This window comes from Hydra viridissima, unplaced genomic scaffold (genome assembly GCF_058129835.1).
Source record: "Hydra viridissima isolate aposymbiotic clone 2 unplaced genomic scaffold, HvirCarnegie_v1 scaffold_1, whole genome shotgun sequence".
NCBI classification, from domain to species: Eukaryota; Metazoa; Cnidaria; class Hydrozoa; order Anthoathecata; family Hydridae; genus Hydra; species Hydra viridissima.
In genome coordinates, this window is record NW_028324300.1 from 14,050,601 (window position 1) to 14,067,336 (window position 16,736).

Here is a 16,736-nt window from a genome sequence, read left to right on the forward strand (position 1 = left end):
CGAGGGAATATCTGGATACTTCACAGATGAACGAGTCTTGTATGAGAAACCTGTGACATTTGTCAAACAGAAATAACAATCAGTGATGTGGTTGCTTGACTCACGCCATATCATAGGAACTCCAAATGCCAGGTGGTTGCTATTTTTAGCCTTCCTTATCCAACCCCGTAAGTTGCATGCACATGTCAAACAAATGAACTGTGGTGCCCATGACTTGCCACTGTCAACCTTTGAATCAAAGTATAGTTCATAAGCTTTTCTCAGAAATGGTGTAAATGTCTTTCGGTGGCTTTTGTCTGTGAGATAGCCGCACACATAACAAAACAAGTCTGGTGAATTGATGCAGCCTCTAGACGCCATTGTTTTCATTGAAAAAAATTAGCAAATATATAGGAATAGTATAACTCAGAATAAACACACAACTCATTAATAAACATACAGTTACAAATTAAGTACACTAAATTAAACAAGCAATTCTTTCATTTACATCAGTTTATAAACATCTAATACACAGTAAATCAGTCACTATCACTAGACACTTGTCATTTATATACTTATTACATTTCCTCACAAGGGAGAATTCAATTCACATAAAAAAGAAAATATCAAAAATCACTAAATTAGTATTCGATAAAAAATAAATGAACTCAACAGGGTTCATTTCTGTAAAATGATATTAGTCTTCTTAAAAGACAGGTGAAACATTACCTTACTCGGTAGAAAACAAAACAAACTCGAAATAACTTATTTCAGTCTCGATTAAACCACTCAGGGGTTTTCACTTTTAATTACTATGTTTAAATCAAATACTTTATTCATTACTCCTTATCTATAAACTAAAATAGCACACACGGGATCTTTTTTAAGAAGCACAATGTTCGAACATAACTTCACTCGATCACAACAAACAACGACTGCCCTGCACATCTTTTAGCGGACCTATTTTCAGAACAGAATATATCATTTTAAAATATCAAAAGAATATGTTTAGTGTTGCCATCTGTTATTAACTTAGTAAACTAAACTCTATTTTCTTATTCATTGGTAACAATAAGGGATTAAAAAATGTATGTTTATGTTAATATCTTAAAAACCTGACGTGATAGAGAAAAACGGTTTTCAGATTTGTAATTAGCATGAAAAACTGCTTTCGAAAATGTAATCATCAAACAAGATATTTTTGGGTTGTTGTTCAGTGTTATTTTATATATATATGAAATAATTCATGCCCATAAATTCATAAGAATATATATTTTTATGATTTTTTTTAGATAATTATAATAATTATTACAAATTATGTTATGCACAGTGGACGATTTTTCAAAAACTGTCCGAAAATCTTAAAATGAAAATCATTATTTTGAATTTTGTTTACGTCATTATTGCTTGCTACTCAGCTAAGGTTAAGTGGTAAAAATCAGAAACTGTTTGAAATGTTATGAGAACTTAGAAGAGTAGAAGAGTAGAAAATATTTTGAGTTTTTCAAAGTTTGTAAAAAATTAAAAGTATTGATAATTTATTATATTTATTTTTAACATTAAAGAAATATAGTTTTAGTGAAAACTAATAAGTATAGCATATTGTAATAATGTGCTGCAACTAACATAAATTTTTCAACACAAATAGTATTATGATAGCGTTTTGAAATAAGGCGTCAAAGCAAGGGATAGGGATTTTAAACATTTGTTTGAATATTATTGACTTTAAAATAGCACATTCTGAAAATAAATTTTCATACCTGAAAATTTATTTTCAGAATGAAATATAGTTAAAATTTAACTGATTTTTTGAATTAGAACTCATTTAATAATATTTTTTACAATAGATATAAATAAAATATACCTATATATTAAATATATTTGTATATTAAATATATTTGAATATTATATATATACACATATATATATAAATATATATAAATATATATATATATATATATATATATATATATATATATATATATATATATATATATATATATATATATATATATATGTATGTATATATATATATATGTACATATATATATATATATATATATATATATATATATATATATATATATTTAGTATTCAAATATATTTAATATACAAATATATTTAATATATAGGTATATTTTATTTATATCTACTGTAAAAAATATTATTAAATGAATTCTAATTCAAAAAATCAGTTAAATTTCAACTATATTTCATTATCCAATGTAATTAAACCTAAATTTTTGTTTATAGGTATATACAGTACTGTACAAAAGAAAGTAGCACCTAAAATATTTTTTAAAAAATGCACATTTAAATAAATATAAGTAAATAATATTGAGTTTTTATTAAATTAAACTAAGATATTCTTTTAAATAAAACTATATTTATTTATTTTAGTTAATGATTTCGTTAAAAATATAATTTTTTTATTAATATTTATTAGATGGTTTCAACTCGTATCATTTTTCACCCACTTATAATGTTTGCTCATTTATTACGGACAAGGATCAACACTAGAAATTGATTACATCAATTACTGTACTATTTATTTATTTTGTTTAAATTTATTATTGTTAAATATTTTTTGATAAATAAGAATGTGGCGAAGAATTTTTAGTTACTGTTGAGTTCTCGCGTTAATTACAGATTTTTTCGTCTAAAAAAAATTTTTTTTTTTTTTCAAAAGTTTTGTTTTATAATAAAATTACTTTTCAGTACTAATAAAATGCCAAAGATATCAATAAATGACAGAAATCGCATCATTGTTTTACATGAAGAGGGCTTTAGTACATGCATCTACTATGCGACGATCTCTAATAAAATCTGGATTAAAAGGCTGTGTAGCTATTAAAAAACCTTTACTACGCAAAGGTAATAAAGAAAAAAAATTAAAGTTCGCCAGAGAGTACAAAGAGTGGCAGAAAAATCAATGGGACAAGGTATTGTTTACAGACGAATCTAAATTTCAAATATTTGGGACGAATAGACGTCAGTATGTTAGGCGAAGAAAGGGAGAGGCATTAAAAGAGCCATGTCTAGCATCAACTATCAAACATGGTGGGGGGAATATTCAAGTTTGGGGGTGTATTTCAATAAAGGGGGTAGGGGACATTGTTAGAATAACAGAAAAGCTTACAGGTGAAAAATATAAAAATATTTTACATAATCATACTGTGCCTTCTGGACGACAACTGATAGGGGATTATTTTATCCTACAACAGGATAACGATCCCAAACATACTTGCAAATTAGTTAAAAATTGTTTGTCAAATCTGGAAGAGGAGGGAGTGCTTAAAACCATGCCTTGGCCTCCTCAGAGCTCTGATTTGAACATAATCGAACATGTGTGGGATTGAAGTTATTAATTTATGCCAAAAAATTGCGTCTCAGAAACCATTGTGCGGTGCCGTAAATTTAGACAAAATACCGTTTTCCCGCTTAGAGCAAACATTCAAATTTCAATCAAAAGTTTCCTCTCTAATAGCTAAGACTTTTCACCTCTATTATGATTATGAAAGTTGTTTGTGTGAAATATTATTGCCTAAAAGAAATTAAGTTGTTTTACATCAAGAGTTTTTTATATGTAGATTGTGCTTTCATTTCCTTAATGTTAGATGATTTTTATTTTGTGAAAAAAAGAATTTTTTTTTTTTTATAAAGAAAAGCGAAAGCTTACTTTTCAAAATAAATGTATATTTTTTACAAATTGGTGAATCCTAGTATTTCTAATTTTATTTAGAAAATTATCTGCTCATGATGTATTACATTTAAAATCTGGTTTTCTCTTTAAGAATGAGAAAAATATTTTTTAGTTTCTGGTTAACGAATTGAAAATTAACCCTATCAAAATTAAAGATGCGATAAGCTAGTATTTTGCTATACTGTATGTTCCTTTAAATATATACTTATAGATTTCCCAAAGGAAATGAATAGTTGTTTGTAATGGCATTTAAAAGTGAATATCAACAACAATATGTGAGAGAAAAAGATGGCATTGCAGAAGCTGCATATACTGATCGATTGCGTTTTCGTAAAACACGTAAAACTTGTGAAATGCATCATACACCAATAACATGGGTAGATCTTAGTGAGATTAACACAACCATGGATAGTAATTCTTTAGTGGAGAAACAGGATATTTCATTTGATAAGTCTCCTATAGATTCTTTTAAGATAATTAACCCAGTACTTGATGATGAGAAAACAACATTAAAAAGTGTGGGAACTCAAACTCCACTAAAAACACCCCATCGGCGGAGTAAAAGAAAGAGTGTTGCTCTTGATAATCTTGACCTAAATGAATCAACCTCAAAACAAAAAAAGAGCCTAAAGCAAAAAAAAAAATCTAAGCCAGTTATTCTTAATCATAAAAAACCAATAATACAATATGGATGGAATGATCAATCTTCTATTGTAGCTAAAAAAACTTTCAACATAAATGCTCCTTCAAATGAAGTAAAACAATCAGCATTAGCTTTTGCAAAAATTAGAGAAACTAGAAGAAAATTACACCCAACTAGAGAAGAGAAAATCGAGAGAGAGAAGAAGAAAAATCAAGCTCTAATTGATTCCCTTACACAATTTGATCATTGGCAAACTGAATATCAGAGACAATATAATAAAAAAAAACCTCCTTAGGTTCTATTTAAGTTGCACAATGTCATTTGTATATAACTTCTGAAAAGTGTTTCAGAGCGCATTTCTCATGTGAATATATTTGGATCTTGAAAGTTTTGTTTTTTAAATACCCATTGAATTTTATAAAATTATAATAATAGTATAGATTAGCTTGATTATCAAGGGCTTACAGTTATTAAAATTTGGAAAAAATCTGATCAAATTGTTGCTAAAAAATAGTTTAAAATTAATTAAATTTGCTTTTACTGTGTTTTTTGAAAAAGTTAAAATGTTTTTTTTAAGCTGAATGATGCACATCCCAAGCTCTTGATTTTAAACTTAAGTATTATTCAAATTATGATGTAGAAGTTTTTACTGTTCAGTTTTTTTTGTTTTTTTTTTTAATTTCTTAATTTTGTAGCAAATATTCTTTTAATAAAATGTAGTTTTTTTTTTTTTTTTTTTTTGTTTTTTTTTTAGAAAAAAATAAATATCTTAAATGAAGAGTTGTGCATTTCATTTTATTCTACTTTAGTGTAACAAAGTTTGTTGTAGTTTGTTAACTTACAACCTTTTGGATAACACATTTAAAGTGATTTATTATTACTTATCTTTATACTCTCATATTATTTATGAAAAGGTGTTAATGATCCAAAATTAAACTGTCACTCAAACTGAATAAAATCAAAAAGTCTTTATTAGTTTGAATAGCCTTTCAGCATCAGTATTGAATACTTGATAAGGACTAGTATATGTTACATATATTTATATTATATATATTTATACAGTATATATATTTATAGTAATTGAAAAGAGACTTTATTTTTTTAGATGTAGAAATCAGACTAGTGCATTTCAGCAGTAAGAAAATTTTGAAAATATATTCCAAGAAAGAAAAGCAGAAATTACTAGATGTTAAAAGCATCAGATGTTTCATTATATAATCATAATAAGGCTTAAGATAGTTGTATTTCTATTATGGGGCTAGTAATTTCAGTATGTATAAATCAATAGTTGTAAGAATTTTTTACTGACCTTTGTAAATTGAGAATATTTAGAGATAAAGTTGCAGTGCAGAAATCAGTTTCAAGTTTAGTTTTTTAAGAAAATTGTGAGAATAATGATTAAAGACATGATTTTATTATACAAAAAAGTTTGAAAGGCGTTTTACCCATCAAGGCACCAATCTTTACAGGAAAAGAAAAGTCTTATATGCTCAGCATGGCTAGTTTTTAATATGCAAAAATTAATAAACTTGTAGAGGTAGAAATACATCAAGCTTCTTTAAAAATATATATAATTGTCTCATATGGCAACCCAGAGTTCATAAACACTGTTTTTAAATACCCATTGAATTTTCACAGTTTTTATTTGAATTTTTTTTCTGTATCTTTATTAGTTTTATTTCATTTATTATTACTAGTTTTTCACATTTATTATCAATAACAAGCCAAATTTTGTTCCTCAATAGTTTATTTTTAAATAGTAATCAGCTCTTAGCTAAATATTTACTAAAAAGCTTTTAGTAATTTTTCTTTTTTTAGTAGCTCTTAAAAAGATTATTTATTTTTAAATAGCTCTTGGTAAGGTTATTTAGTCTTTTAATAATTCTTTGTATTTATTTATTAAACATTCTTAGTATGGTTTTTAGTTACAAATATTAAGAAACTCTAATGTTAATTCTACATTAGCAAGTCTTTGTGTAAATACATTAGATTTTATTTTAACATGAGATTTTCTTTAAATTTTTTTACTTAAATTCCTAAACTTGTTGTGATTAAAAAATTTTTAAACAAAATTTTTAGCTAATTTTAAATTCTTCATGTCAGGATCATTATTCCAACAAGTGTCAAAACCTAGGTAAGTATGTTACATTCTAATTGTGCAGTTTGAGTGTTTCTTGCTTTTCTGCAGTTGAATAATTTTTTTTTCTTGCTTTCAATGTAAAAGCAAGACTGCTCAGTCAGTGCTCCAAATAGATCACAGAATTCCTCCCCCAACCACATTAGAAGAATGGCTATTAGCAAATAACTTAGAAGACTGGCCTTTAGAGGTTGAACTAGGTGATGAGCAGTACAATGATGTACTTGGAAGCAGAGAACAGTTATTTGATAAACTTAGAGCAAATTTATGTATGTCTATTTCACTTTACATATTTTTCCTTAAGTACTTTAAATTGCATCAAATCTTTAACATCCAACAATACACAGTTCCTAATTATTGGAGTTGAACTAATCTGGCAGAACAAAGAAAACCCATTAGTGGGATGATAGGGTATACCCCCCTGGCTTCAAAAATATAACCCCAAATATCAGGGATTAGGAGATGCCAGAAAAAATTGAGTACAAAATTTGGTAAATTTTCTTCAATTTTCCCATAAATTAACCTACTTTTTCCACTTAAAATTATAAATTTTTATTCAAGTTTGATAATAAACAACTAAATCTATATGAATTGACTTAGTAATACATAAAGGAACCATTTTACAGAAATAAATTGTACACACTTTAATAAAAAAATAAGAATTATAAAAAAACCGCCCTAGCCTTAGCATAAAACGAAAGTACTGGTCAAAATCAAGTTAATCCTGATGAATTATCAAAAAAAAAAAAAACAAGCAATGTGCATTTTTCAAAATGTTTTCACTCAAAACTCATAAGGAAAGTAGGAAAGTAATTTGCATTTTCTGTTTTAAAGCATCAAGAGTTTTGACTGACTTTTTGAAGCAAAAAATCACAGAAGTAATAAAAAAAGGGGTTGATCTTAACAAATACTAAAAACATCAACTTACATAACAGCACAAGATTTGGCACAAGTTTAGCTAAATACTAGGCTGTCAAACAACAATATGATAAAGCTGGCACCCTGAGTTCTGTTGCAAGTGAAAGACTTGTTGAAGCTAACTTTCCAATTAGAATTCTGTTGCAAGTGAAAGACTTGTTGAAGCTAACTTTCCAATTCAAAATCTCAGAAAAAAACTATTAGATGAATTTGTTCTGTGCAACATCAATAAAGAGCAAAGATCTTTTCGTACCATCTTTCATTGTAAAAAATTTAAACACATTCATGAGATTCTTTTGGAAAAAAGATCAAATTCTTCTGTGAGCCTCATCACAAAGATTGGAATAGATGCTGGGGGTGGGTTTTTCAAAGTCAGTTTTGGAGAAATGGAAAACAAACCTGAAAATAGTCAAGCTGATTTTCGATGCAACTTGTGGCCTGATTCATCAGGTCACAAGTTGCATCAAAAATCTTCTATAGACTCTGGTGTGAAGTGCCAAATGCTAATAGCCATAGGAGAAGATGTGCCAGAAACTTATTATTAATCTCATTGTTAATCTTATTCAAGCTTGGGAATTTCAGTTTGTTGTTTCTTGTGACATGAAAATGGCCAGTATTCTTTGTGACCTTCAGTCTCATTCTTGCATGCATCCATGCTGCTGATATGATGTCAGTGCCAAAGAACTGGAAAAATCAGGATCCCCTCAGACAATAGGCACACTAAAAAAGGTCAATGAACCAGAGATTTTTCTAATGCTGTGCAAGCTCTAATTTTGTTCAAAAATTTTGACAGTCTCCCAATCATCGATGCTGTCCCACCCATGGAGCTCCACCTAATGATGAGTATAGTTAACCATTACCTTAAGGCCTTGAAAGAAAAATGGCCTGAAATTATTGAATGGTTGGCTTGTATTCATATTTCACCTCAACCTTTTCACGGAGGTCAGCTTGCAGGTCCTGATTGCAGAAAAATTCTCAAGAGTGTTGATCACCTTCAACTTTATGCTGAGAAGAAAAATCCTTTTGAAGCTAATCCACTCATTGAGCTAATGAGAAAATTCAACTATGTAGTTGAGGGATGCTTCAGAAACAAATTGAGTAAGGATTAAAACATGAGAATCAAATAATTCAGAATGTTTTTTCTCACAACTGGCATCTCAACAATACCAGAAATTCATACAGTTTTTTATCATATTAAACATTTATAACCAGAAAAAACTGTTCCCTTAGAGATCACAGTGAACAGAGCACTTGTTGAGTTTAGTTCAAAGCAATTATTGTGATAATATTATGTTCAATTAGTTTTTTAAAATCTAGAATTATTGTGCTTCATCATTTATCTTGTTTAGAAATTATTTATTAGTTCATAATTGTAGCTGACATAAATGAGTATAACAAGCATTTATGATGCAATGCTTAATTTATTATTAAATATTTCAGAATGTTGGTTAAAGAATAATAAAATTTTCTGAAGGTGCATATTAGTCTTAATTTTTATAGCTCCTCATTTATTATGAGAAAAATTCATCCTATAAAAATGCTGAAAATGGCTGTTATCTATAATCAAAAATTGTAAAAATTGCAAAAATTTTGAACTGAAATTTATTTGGCATCTCCCAATACCTGATTTTGGAAGTTACATTTTTAAATTCAGGAGGGTCATCATCCCACCAAAGGGTTTTCTCAGGTCTAGTAGATTAGGTCCACTCCAATAATTAGGAACTGTGATTAGTTGTTTGTAAATTTTTTTTACCTTTTTGTCACTTTAATAAAAAACTTGTTAATTTTTTTTACTGCTTTAATTTTATATACAAGTATTTAACAGCAAAATTTTGGATGCTGGAATTAGTGCAGTGGAATCTCTTGATAAAAAAGTTCAGGTGTACTCTTCTTTCTTTTTTGACAGTTGTAGTGCCTCTCCTCCTCGAGGGCGTTGTAAGTGATTTTGTTTTTGTAGTAAAAGTTTTTGTTGTATTTCATTGCTCCATTTTTATTGTAGATTATGAAAAATGGTTAACAGAAAGTTTTTTTTCATAGTTAATTTCTTCTTCTAAAATATAAACAATGTTTGTACCAGCATTTTTTAAATTTGCATATTTTCTTAAGACAATTATATCCTGGTTTTTACTGTTGCAGTGATTTAAATTAATGTAGGATGGAAAAGTATATAAACAATTACATTTCTCCATAACAGTTATGAAAAACTTGATAATAAAACTCAATCAAGTTTGTAGAATTCAACTTTGTTGGTAAAAAGTAGAGGTAACAATGTATTTGGTGGTGGTGTGGTGCAGGGAATATGGATTACTTGCCATAAAAATGATTATGCAATTTACTCTGTTATGAGGCGAAGTACTATTGTGATAACAAATAACACTTAATGTTACATGTCAAAGCTATTCAAAGGCATTTAAAAAGAATTGAAAGTTAGCAGTAAATCATTAGTAGATAAGAACCACTTTTTCATTAATATTTTAAATTTTTAATACTTTATAAACAACCTGTTTAATTCATCTAGGCTTAATAGTTGAATCCATAGCTTCACACTCTCAGTTTAAAAAAAACTTAATGTGAATTGTAGAAGATCAATAGATATTTGGCAATTAAATCTGCAACCGAAGAGGATTTTTTCATTCCTTTTGCTCATTATGGTACAGATACTTTGTTAACCATTATAGTGCAATAAATTCAACCTGAAATGAGTTTTGGATGGAAAAAAGAATTATTTTTTGTAGTTATAACCACATAAACAATAGAGTACAATAGACTTAAAATAAACACTGTCATTGCCTTTAATTAGACATTTAATCAGATATGGAAAAAAAACCATGCTACAAAATACCAAAATTTGAATTAGAATACTTTCCATTAAAAATAAAAGGATTACCATATTTCTTCATTTTAGAATATTTTAAAAGTGAAGTTGTTGCTGTATGTGCAGAATACAGTAAATAATTGTATATAGTTTCACTGATTTACTAGCTTGTTTTTAACAATTATGTTACACTAAATAAATTCCAATATTATAATAATTACATTTGTAGGAGGTTTTAAAGTGTTTTCAAAATATTAGGACCTTTATGTATTTCAGTCAGTCTTTAATGCTACATTTAAAAATTTGGTCTTAGTAGTAATGGCTGTTAAGAGTATTTTGATATTTTCCCCTTTTTTAAGTCTTTAAACTTTTGGTTTTAGCACCTGTTAACTCTAAAATGGAAGCAAGCAGAAAAGAAAGGCTTCAAGGGATTTACAAGGTATTATTCACATTTCATAATGTATTTACATAATGCCTGATGATGATTTTCTGGACAATAATTTTCAGAAAGAGCTGCTCAGTTCCAAAAAAAAGATCAACAATATAGAGGTATGGCTATTTGCAATCTTTTTATATTGTTACTTGTACTTATCACATTGTTTAATTGTAAAAAGATTTCTTTTTTTAATAACAGTTAGGTTGATAATAGCTTAGGTTGATAATTCAGGTTTTGGATTTATGGGGGTTAATATTTTATTCTTCATGCTGTTCTGTGAACTTACTCACACAGTGTAAATAGAGCATAAAAGTGTTGTTAAAACCATTTCAAAAAATGGATTCTATTATTATGACAGATATATTGTTTTTAATCAATAGGATACTGTTTGCCCTGAGTTCTCTATCCATAAATATACACCTTTACCTCCTGGTTTTGAAGAATATCAGTTACTTAATCATATACTAAAGAATCAAAATTTCACAGTAATAACTTTTACTTTCAAAAATGTGAAAACTTGTAATCAATTTTTTAAAAAAAATGTTTTTAAAACAGCACTAATATCTATTTGTAATAAATTTCTCATATTGACTGTAATTATATAAAGTGATTTTTTTTTGCTTTTTATTTCATAATTTGATAAAGAATGACTGTAGGACAAGTAGAGGATGATATCTTAAATATCTTTACGTTGATGGCTTAATGATGAATATTTTTTCATATATAGGTAAAAGAGCAATTAATGATGCACAATTATGTTTTGTCAGATGCTTCTATTGCTGTTCTAAATGTTAGTTTCTTTGTTAGTTTTTTTTTTAAATATGTTATCAATTTTTGTAAATACACAGTTTTTGTGTGGGTACTTTTTTTCAAGGCATTGTAAATACTACTTTTATATGCTGGCAACTTTTCACAAATCTTCATTTTATGGGGCTGACTACTTTTCAGAATAAAATTCCTTTTTTGTAATGTTTTTTTTTTTTTGTTTTTTTTTTTTAATACCAATAAACTATTTATTTATTGAGGATTCAACAAAAATTGTTTTTTTTTTTTCTATTTTCTATTACAGGACTTGTTTTGGCTGATCTTTTTGAACTTTTCGAATCAGGTTTGTTTTATATGTCTATATGATATGATCTGATCTCTGTGTTGAAATTCATTAAAAGTTCAAAAAGATTTAAAATCTTTTTTTAAAATACTTAGTTTATCTTTGTTTTTGGAATTTTGGCCTTTAAATTTAGTTGATCTAAGTCCTTCCACAAATGTGCAATCAGATTCAAGTCAGGACCTTGAAAAACCCACTCCAAAAGTTAAATTTTTGAGCTCTTGAAAAAGTCCTTGACAGGGTCTACTGTGTATTTCACTTTGTGTAAGAAAATTGTTTGAAAATAATTCATTTAAAGTTAACCTTAATTTTTTATTTTTTGAAAATCAGTAGGAAATGTGCAGTGAGGAAAGGTCTGCTAAAGTATTTCATCTCTGAAAAATCTGCAAGTTTTTTGCATCTGAACTTTCTTACTCTAAAAAATTAAACTATGAATTATTTTAAAAAATGTTTTTTGTTTATGAACAGGAGCAGAATGAAACAAGATATGCTTTTTAATGATTTATAGTTGTCAGATACTACAACATTTTAGAACTTAAAAAGTTGATATATGATAATATTCCCTCCAAATGCCTACAACATCCACAATTTAAGGGGAAATTTCATTAAATTTCTTGAAGAAACCAGGTCTTTTGTGTTCTTTTAAAATATGGTATGGAATTTCCCTCTTTAGAATAAAAAATGATCAGAAAGTAATTGAAGTAAACAAGAAGATAGTAACTAGTTATTGTTTTCTTATAGCATGCTCTTTTCTTTAAAAAAAAACTCTCTTCAAATTTTTGGTGCCCAGTTTATACTCCCTCATAATTCATAAAAAGCCCTCAAACAGTCATAAAATAAGCTGCTCAAAATATATTTAGAAAGTTTGCTAGTTAAAAGCCATCAATTGTATGATACAGCAAAGCTATGTAATATCAATTTTTTCTACCACTTTCTATGATTGCATCCCCTTTCTATGATTGCATCCCCTCAATCCAATAATACTAGTCATTTCCTTTTGATACAATTGTAATAACATTATATTGTGATCTTTTCATATCTTTTTAAAAGCTAACATTTAAAAAAATACTGTCTCACTGCTCTGTAATATTTGGTTTTTGTGTATTCAACAGTCTTGCTTAGAAGACAAAGCTATTCTCTTCAATCGCATAGCAAACAATTTTGTTTTGTTGTTTCTAAGTGTACCGTTTAAAGAAAAGGACACATTTTTAAAGGTATTTTTGGTTCAAAATTTTTTTTACTGAAACAATTTCAATTGTTTTCTTAGTTGTATATTATTAATCGAATATGTTTTTAAATACTTTTTCGATTCTTTTGTTAAAATATGTGCTTTTGTCATATTTAAAGTTTATGTTGTTTCAGTTGTATCCAGATTGTTTATGTCGAGCACTATACTTATTGTTCTGTAAAGCTCATTCAACATTTGATAATTCTCTTGCACTTCAGTTGATTAGAATGGTGTTTCATTGGTTAACTGGTATGGCTCATAGCTTTTTTTAAGGGTTACCTTTCATAAAGAATAATTAATTTTATTATTTTATTTAATAGCAAGTCTGTCAAAATGTTATATATATTGAAATATCATATGTTAAAAATCAAAATATCATATATTATTTAATTTTTCTTTCATCAAAACTTTTGAAATAAACACCATCAATAATATAGTCACACTTGAACATGTGCATTAATCTGTTCATTTTTCTTATAAATAATTGTGAAAGACTTTTTTTTACAGTCAATCCAGGTATAAAAATTAATTTAAAAAGCCTGCAGTTTTTCAAGTCAAAATGCTTTTTGTAATCACAAATGAAAAATCACAGTTTGAAGTACAGCAAATATTATTCAGTCAAGGATGTCCAGCTTAAAAACACTAACTTAATTTTTAATATTTGTATGCATAAATATTTAAATGTAGAAAATTTCTCATCAGAAACGTGATATCTCTTAAAAGGTTTCAAATATTTTCTTTTCTTTTTCGACTCGTTAGGAGCAATACCAAGTGTGTATGAAGTAATTAAATCATGGAACTTCGATTTCTTATATCTCAACAAACGTTCTGAAGAGATTTCTGATGCAGAGAAAGAAGAAACTTCTGACGTGAAGAAAGAAGAAACCTGTGACGAGGAAAAACCTGTTGAGAATACTGTGATCAACAATATTAAAAGTAAATTTTTTTTGATGAAACTCCTTAAAGGAAAATGTTATTAAATATATATTATTTCCAATTTGATTTAAAATTATTTTGAAAAATTTTGTCCCTCTCCTAAAAGTTTGTTCTTAAACATTAACTTTACATTATTTAGAATTGTTTTCCGTCAGAACAAGTCTACAATCTCATGAAGTTCTATTTAAAAAGGAAAGATATTTTCCACAACCTGAAAAAAACCTAATTAAAAGTTGGGTTAGTATGATTTTTAAATAACAATTGTAAGTTATTAGTTTGATAAGATTTTAGTTTTCTCAAAAAAATGTTTTTAATCTTCTCTTGGTTACACGTGTCTCTGAACGCTTTTAGGTATTCTTAGTCAGAATTGTAAATAAATGCAAAATATTAGGAAAAAGTTTATCTTAAGTACAAAATGCTTTCAAGCAAAAGTATTTTTTCATTAATTCAAAAATACATTGTTAAAACTATGTTAACTTTAAAACTGTTGTAAAGTATTCAAAGTACAAGTTTTTTAAAATCTTTAAATTTCTTTATTAAAGTTAAATACTTTGATTTTTAAATATTTTATCACTTTTTTAAAGTATTTTTACAACATTGTTCATAAAAAAAAAGATTGGGGCGGGTTTCATTGTATTTTGCTAAGGGTTGTAATTGATTCTTGTTGCTCTCAGCGGTAGTTTTAAGACCCTTGCATCTAAAAATTTCTTTGAATTTGATTTTAATGCAAATCTATTTTTTTATTTTTCAGTCTGAGCATTTTAACGACGAAAAGGCGTTTGGTAAAGTCCAACGTCACAGCCCTTTAATTTCGCACTTTTTGCAGTCAAAATGTTTACGAAATAAATGTGATGAACTTCAAATAATGATAACAAATTTAAAAGTTCCAGAAATTGAACTTCTGTATCCTTGAAATAAATTTATAAAATAAGTTTATGCTCCTTGTCAAACAGCTTAATTGTTACCTTTTTTTTTCCATTTGTTTGTATGCATCCTTAAAGTAATCTTTAGAGATCCTAAAATTCAAAAAGATTCAGATTTTTCTGCATCCTACAAAAGTTTGGTTTCTAATTACGTCAAAGGATCAAAAGCAAGATTCAATGAATATAAATTGTTTGTTATTTTCTATTTAAAGCATTTTTAACTTTTTTTTTTTTTTATTTTCAAATGGGAAATAAAATAAAATAGAAAATGAAATAATTTATTTTAAGCGTTAAATCACAATTGCACCAAGAACAGTGTCGTCTAAAAAAGCAGGCCATCAAAGACAAAGAAACGATTAGAAAGTAATTTTCTTTAAGTTCGTTTTCTGTCTGTTAACATAATCAAATCTGTTCCATCTGCGCTCCTTGTTAGTTTAAAACAAAAATCATTTTCAATTGAGCGGAGATTGAATTTTAAGTTTGAGAATTAAGGAGTTTTTTAGTCCTATAATTGATTGTAAATATTGAAAATGTATGAAATTAATTTTCCTGGTAAAAATATTTAATTAAAATAGTTTGATAAAGTAAACTGTACGATACAAACTGGAGAAAATAATATAATTAATTTAGAATAAAAATGGGCTCTCATTAAAGAGAGTGATTCGGGTTTTAAGATCCACTCTGGCAAGAGAGAGTAGGGTATTGATATCTAGCTTTTGAAAAAAGTTGAGTATCAAATATGAATCTTTCATTGTACTTAATTAACCCTGGTTTAGAGTAACCATTTACTTCTGTTCATTTTTTCCGTTTGCTTCTTTTCGAGAAAAAAATCTTGTTTTAATAGACTTCATAAAGACCTGATGTTAAAACATAATGAAATAAAGATACTGTGCGATAAAATCATGGCAGATAAAGTGAGTTTTATTTTTACGCGTTTTATTTAAAAAATAAACGGTTTTTTAGAGTCAAACGTTTTGTGTTCTTGTTTTTCTAGCCACGTTTTCTAAACATTTCAAGAAACAACGATGAAAAAGTGGAAGACGATAATGATGATTGAGTTTTGAAAAAAAATTGTTTTGAACAATTTCACTGGCGTCAGTAGGGTTGGTGTCACCCAGTCAGCTACATCATACAGTTTTTTTATCTCTTTGTTCGCAACTTTTTATTACATAACTAAAAAAAATACGCAATATTTTCATAGTGACAAAAAATTGTTCTTTGATGTCAACTTCTGAGTGTCACCCGGTGCAGCCTGCATCTTACTAATGACGTCACTGAACACTTTTAATTTTGAACTGTTCTTTAGTTAAAATGAAAATATTAGAAACTGAGTATTTCTTTCTCTTAATTAAAATATCGAATTGCCTGTCTATGGAAATTTCTGGAGAGATCGTTATATCAAGGAACTTTGCACTTATTCAATCAAATGAGGCAAGTGCCGAAGTTTCTGATTGAAATTATATTACTAGCTTACTATTACAGGACTCTGTTACATTTTGGTATAATGTTATGTTATGTCATGAATACCACAAGACTATTTTCCGAGCCATGTAATACAAAAACGTGTATTATCGACAATATATATATATATATTAGGGGTATTCAAAAAAATAAAATTTCGAAAACGCGAATACACAACAAGCTAAATTTGGAACAAATATAAAAAAAATACGATAACAAAAAAAAAAAATCAAAAATATTGAGATTTACCTTGTGCTCAAGCGTCAACCCCCCCCCCCCCTAAAAATGCCCCAAATAGTACCCTCGTAGCAAGGCTTTGAGCACAAGGTAAATCTTAATATTTTAAATTTGGTTTTGGTTTATTAATTATTAATTTTTCTTTTGTTATTTGATTTGTGTACTTTGTTCTAAGCAAAATCAAGGGTCCCTGGTTTAAAGCTGGATTCCCTCTT

General features: G+C 27.5%; 2 protein-coding genes across 5 annotated transcripts; both read left to right on the forward strand.

The window, feature by feature from the left end:
- Positions 1–3,750: 3,750 nt before the first annotated feature.
- LOC145187601 (uncharacterized) lies at positions 3,751–4,817 on the forward strand. The gene has a single exon (XM_080064035.2). It carries the CDS (start codon positions 3,925–3,927, stop codon positions 4,618–4,620), a length of 696 nt encoding a protein of 231 aa, XP_079920161.2. The 5' UTR covers positions 3,751–3,924; the 3' UTR covers positions 4,621–4,817.
- A 1,513-nt stretch (positions 4,818–6,330) lies between these two features.
- LOC149893467 (uncharacterized) lies at positions 6,331–16,155 on the forward strand. Of its 4 annotated transcripts, XM_090097701.1 has the most exons (17): positions 6,331–6,459; positions 6,550–6,731; positions 9,196–9,315; positions 10,576–10,634; positions 10,703–10,744; positions 11,012–11,116; positions 11,359–11,421; positions 11,701–11,739; positions 12,849–12,950; positions 13,099–13,213; positions 13,724–13,900; positions 14,040–14,137; positions 14,652–14,803; positions 14,912–15,013; positions 15,112–15,186; positions 15,668–15,737; positions 15,818–16,155. In XM_090097701.1, exons 1-17 carry the CDS (start codon positions 6,422–6,424, stop codon positions 15,878–15,880), a joined length of 1,602 nt encoding a protein of 533 aa, XP_089953827.1. In that variant the 5' UTR covers positions 6,331–6,421; the 3' UTR covers positions 15,881–16,155. The 4 variants fall into 4 exon arrangements, with proteins under 4 accessions (XP_089953827.1, XP_089953844.1, XP_089953834.1 ...); XM_090097718.1 differs by lacking the exon at positions 11,012–11,116; XM_090097708.1 differs by lacking the exon at positions 10,703–10,744.
- The last annotated feature ends 581 nt before the right edge of the window (positions 16,156–16,736 follow it).

Excerpts from the sequence above, each read along its gene's own strand:
- LOC145187601 (XM_080064035.2), top strand. The coding sequence starts at position 3,925 with ATGGCATTTAAAAGTGAATATCAACAACAATATGTGAGAGAAAAAGAT.
- LOC149893467 (XM_090097701.1), top strand. The coding sequence starts at position 6,422 with ATGTCAGGATCATTATTCCAACAAGTGTCAAAACCTAG. Across the intron at positions 12,951-13,098 it reads AAAAGGACACATTTTTAAAG|TTGTATCCAGATTGTTTATG; the intron begins GTATTTTTGGTT and ends ATGTTGTTTCAG. Across the intron at positions 13,901-14,039 it reads TGTGATCAACAATATTAAAA|AATTGTTTTCCGTCAGAACA; the intron begins GTAAATTTTTTT and ends TACATTATTTAG.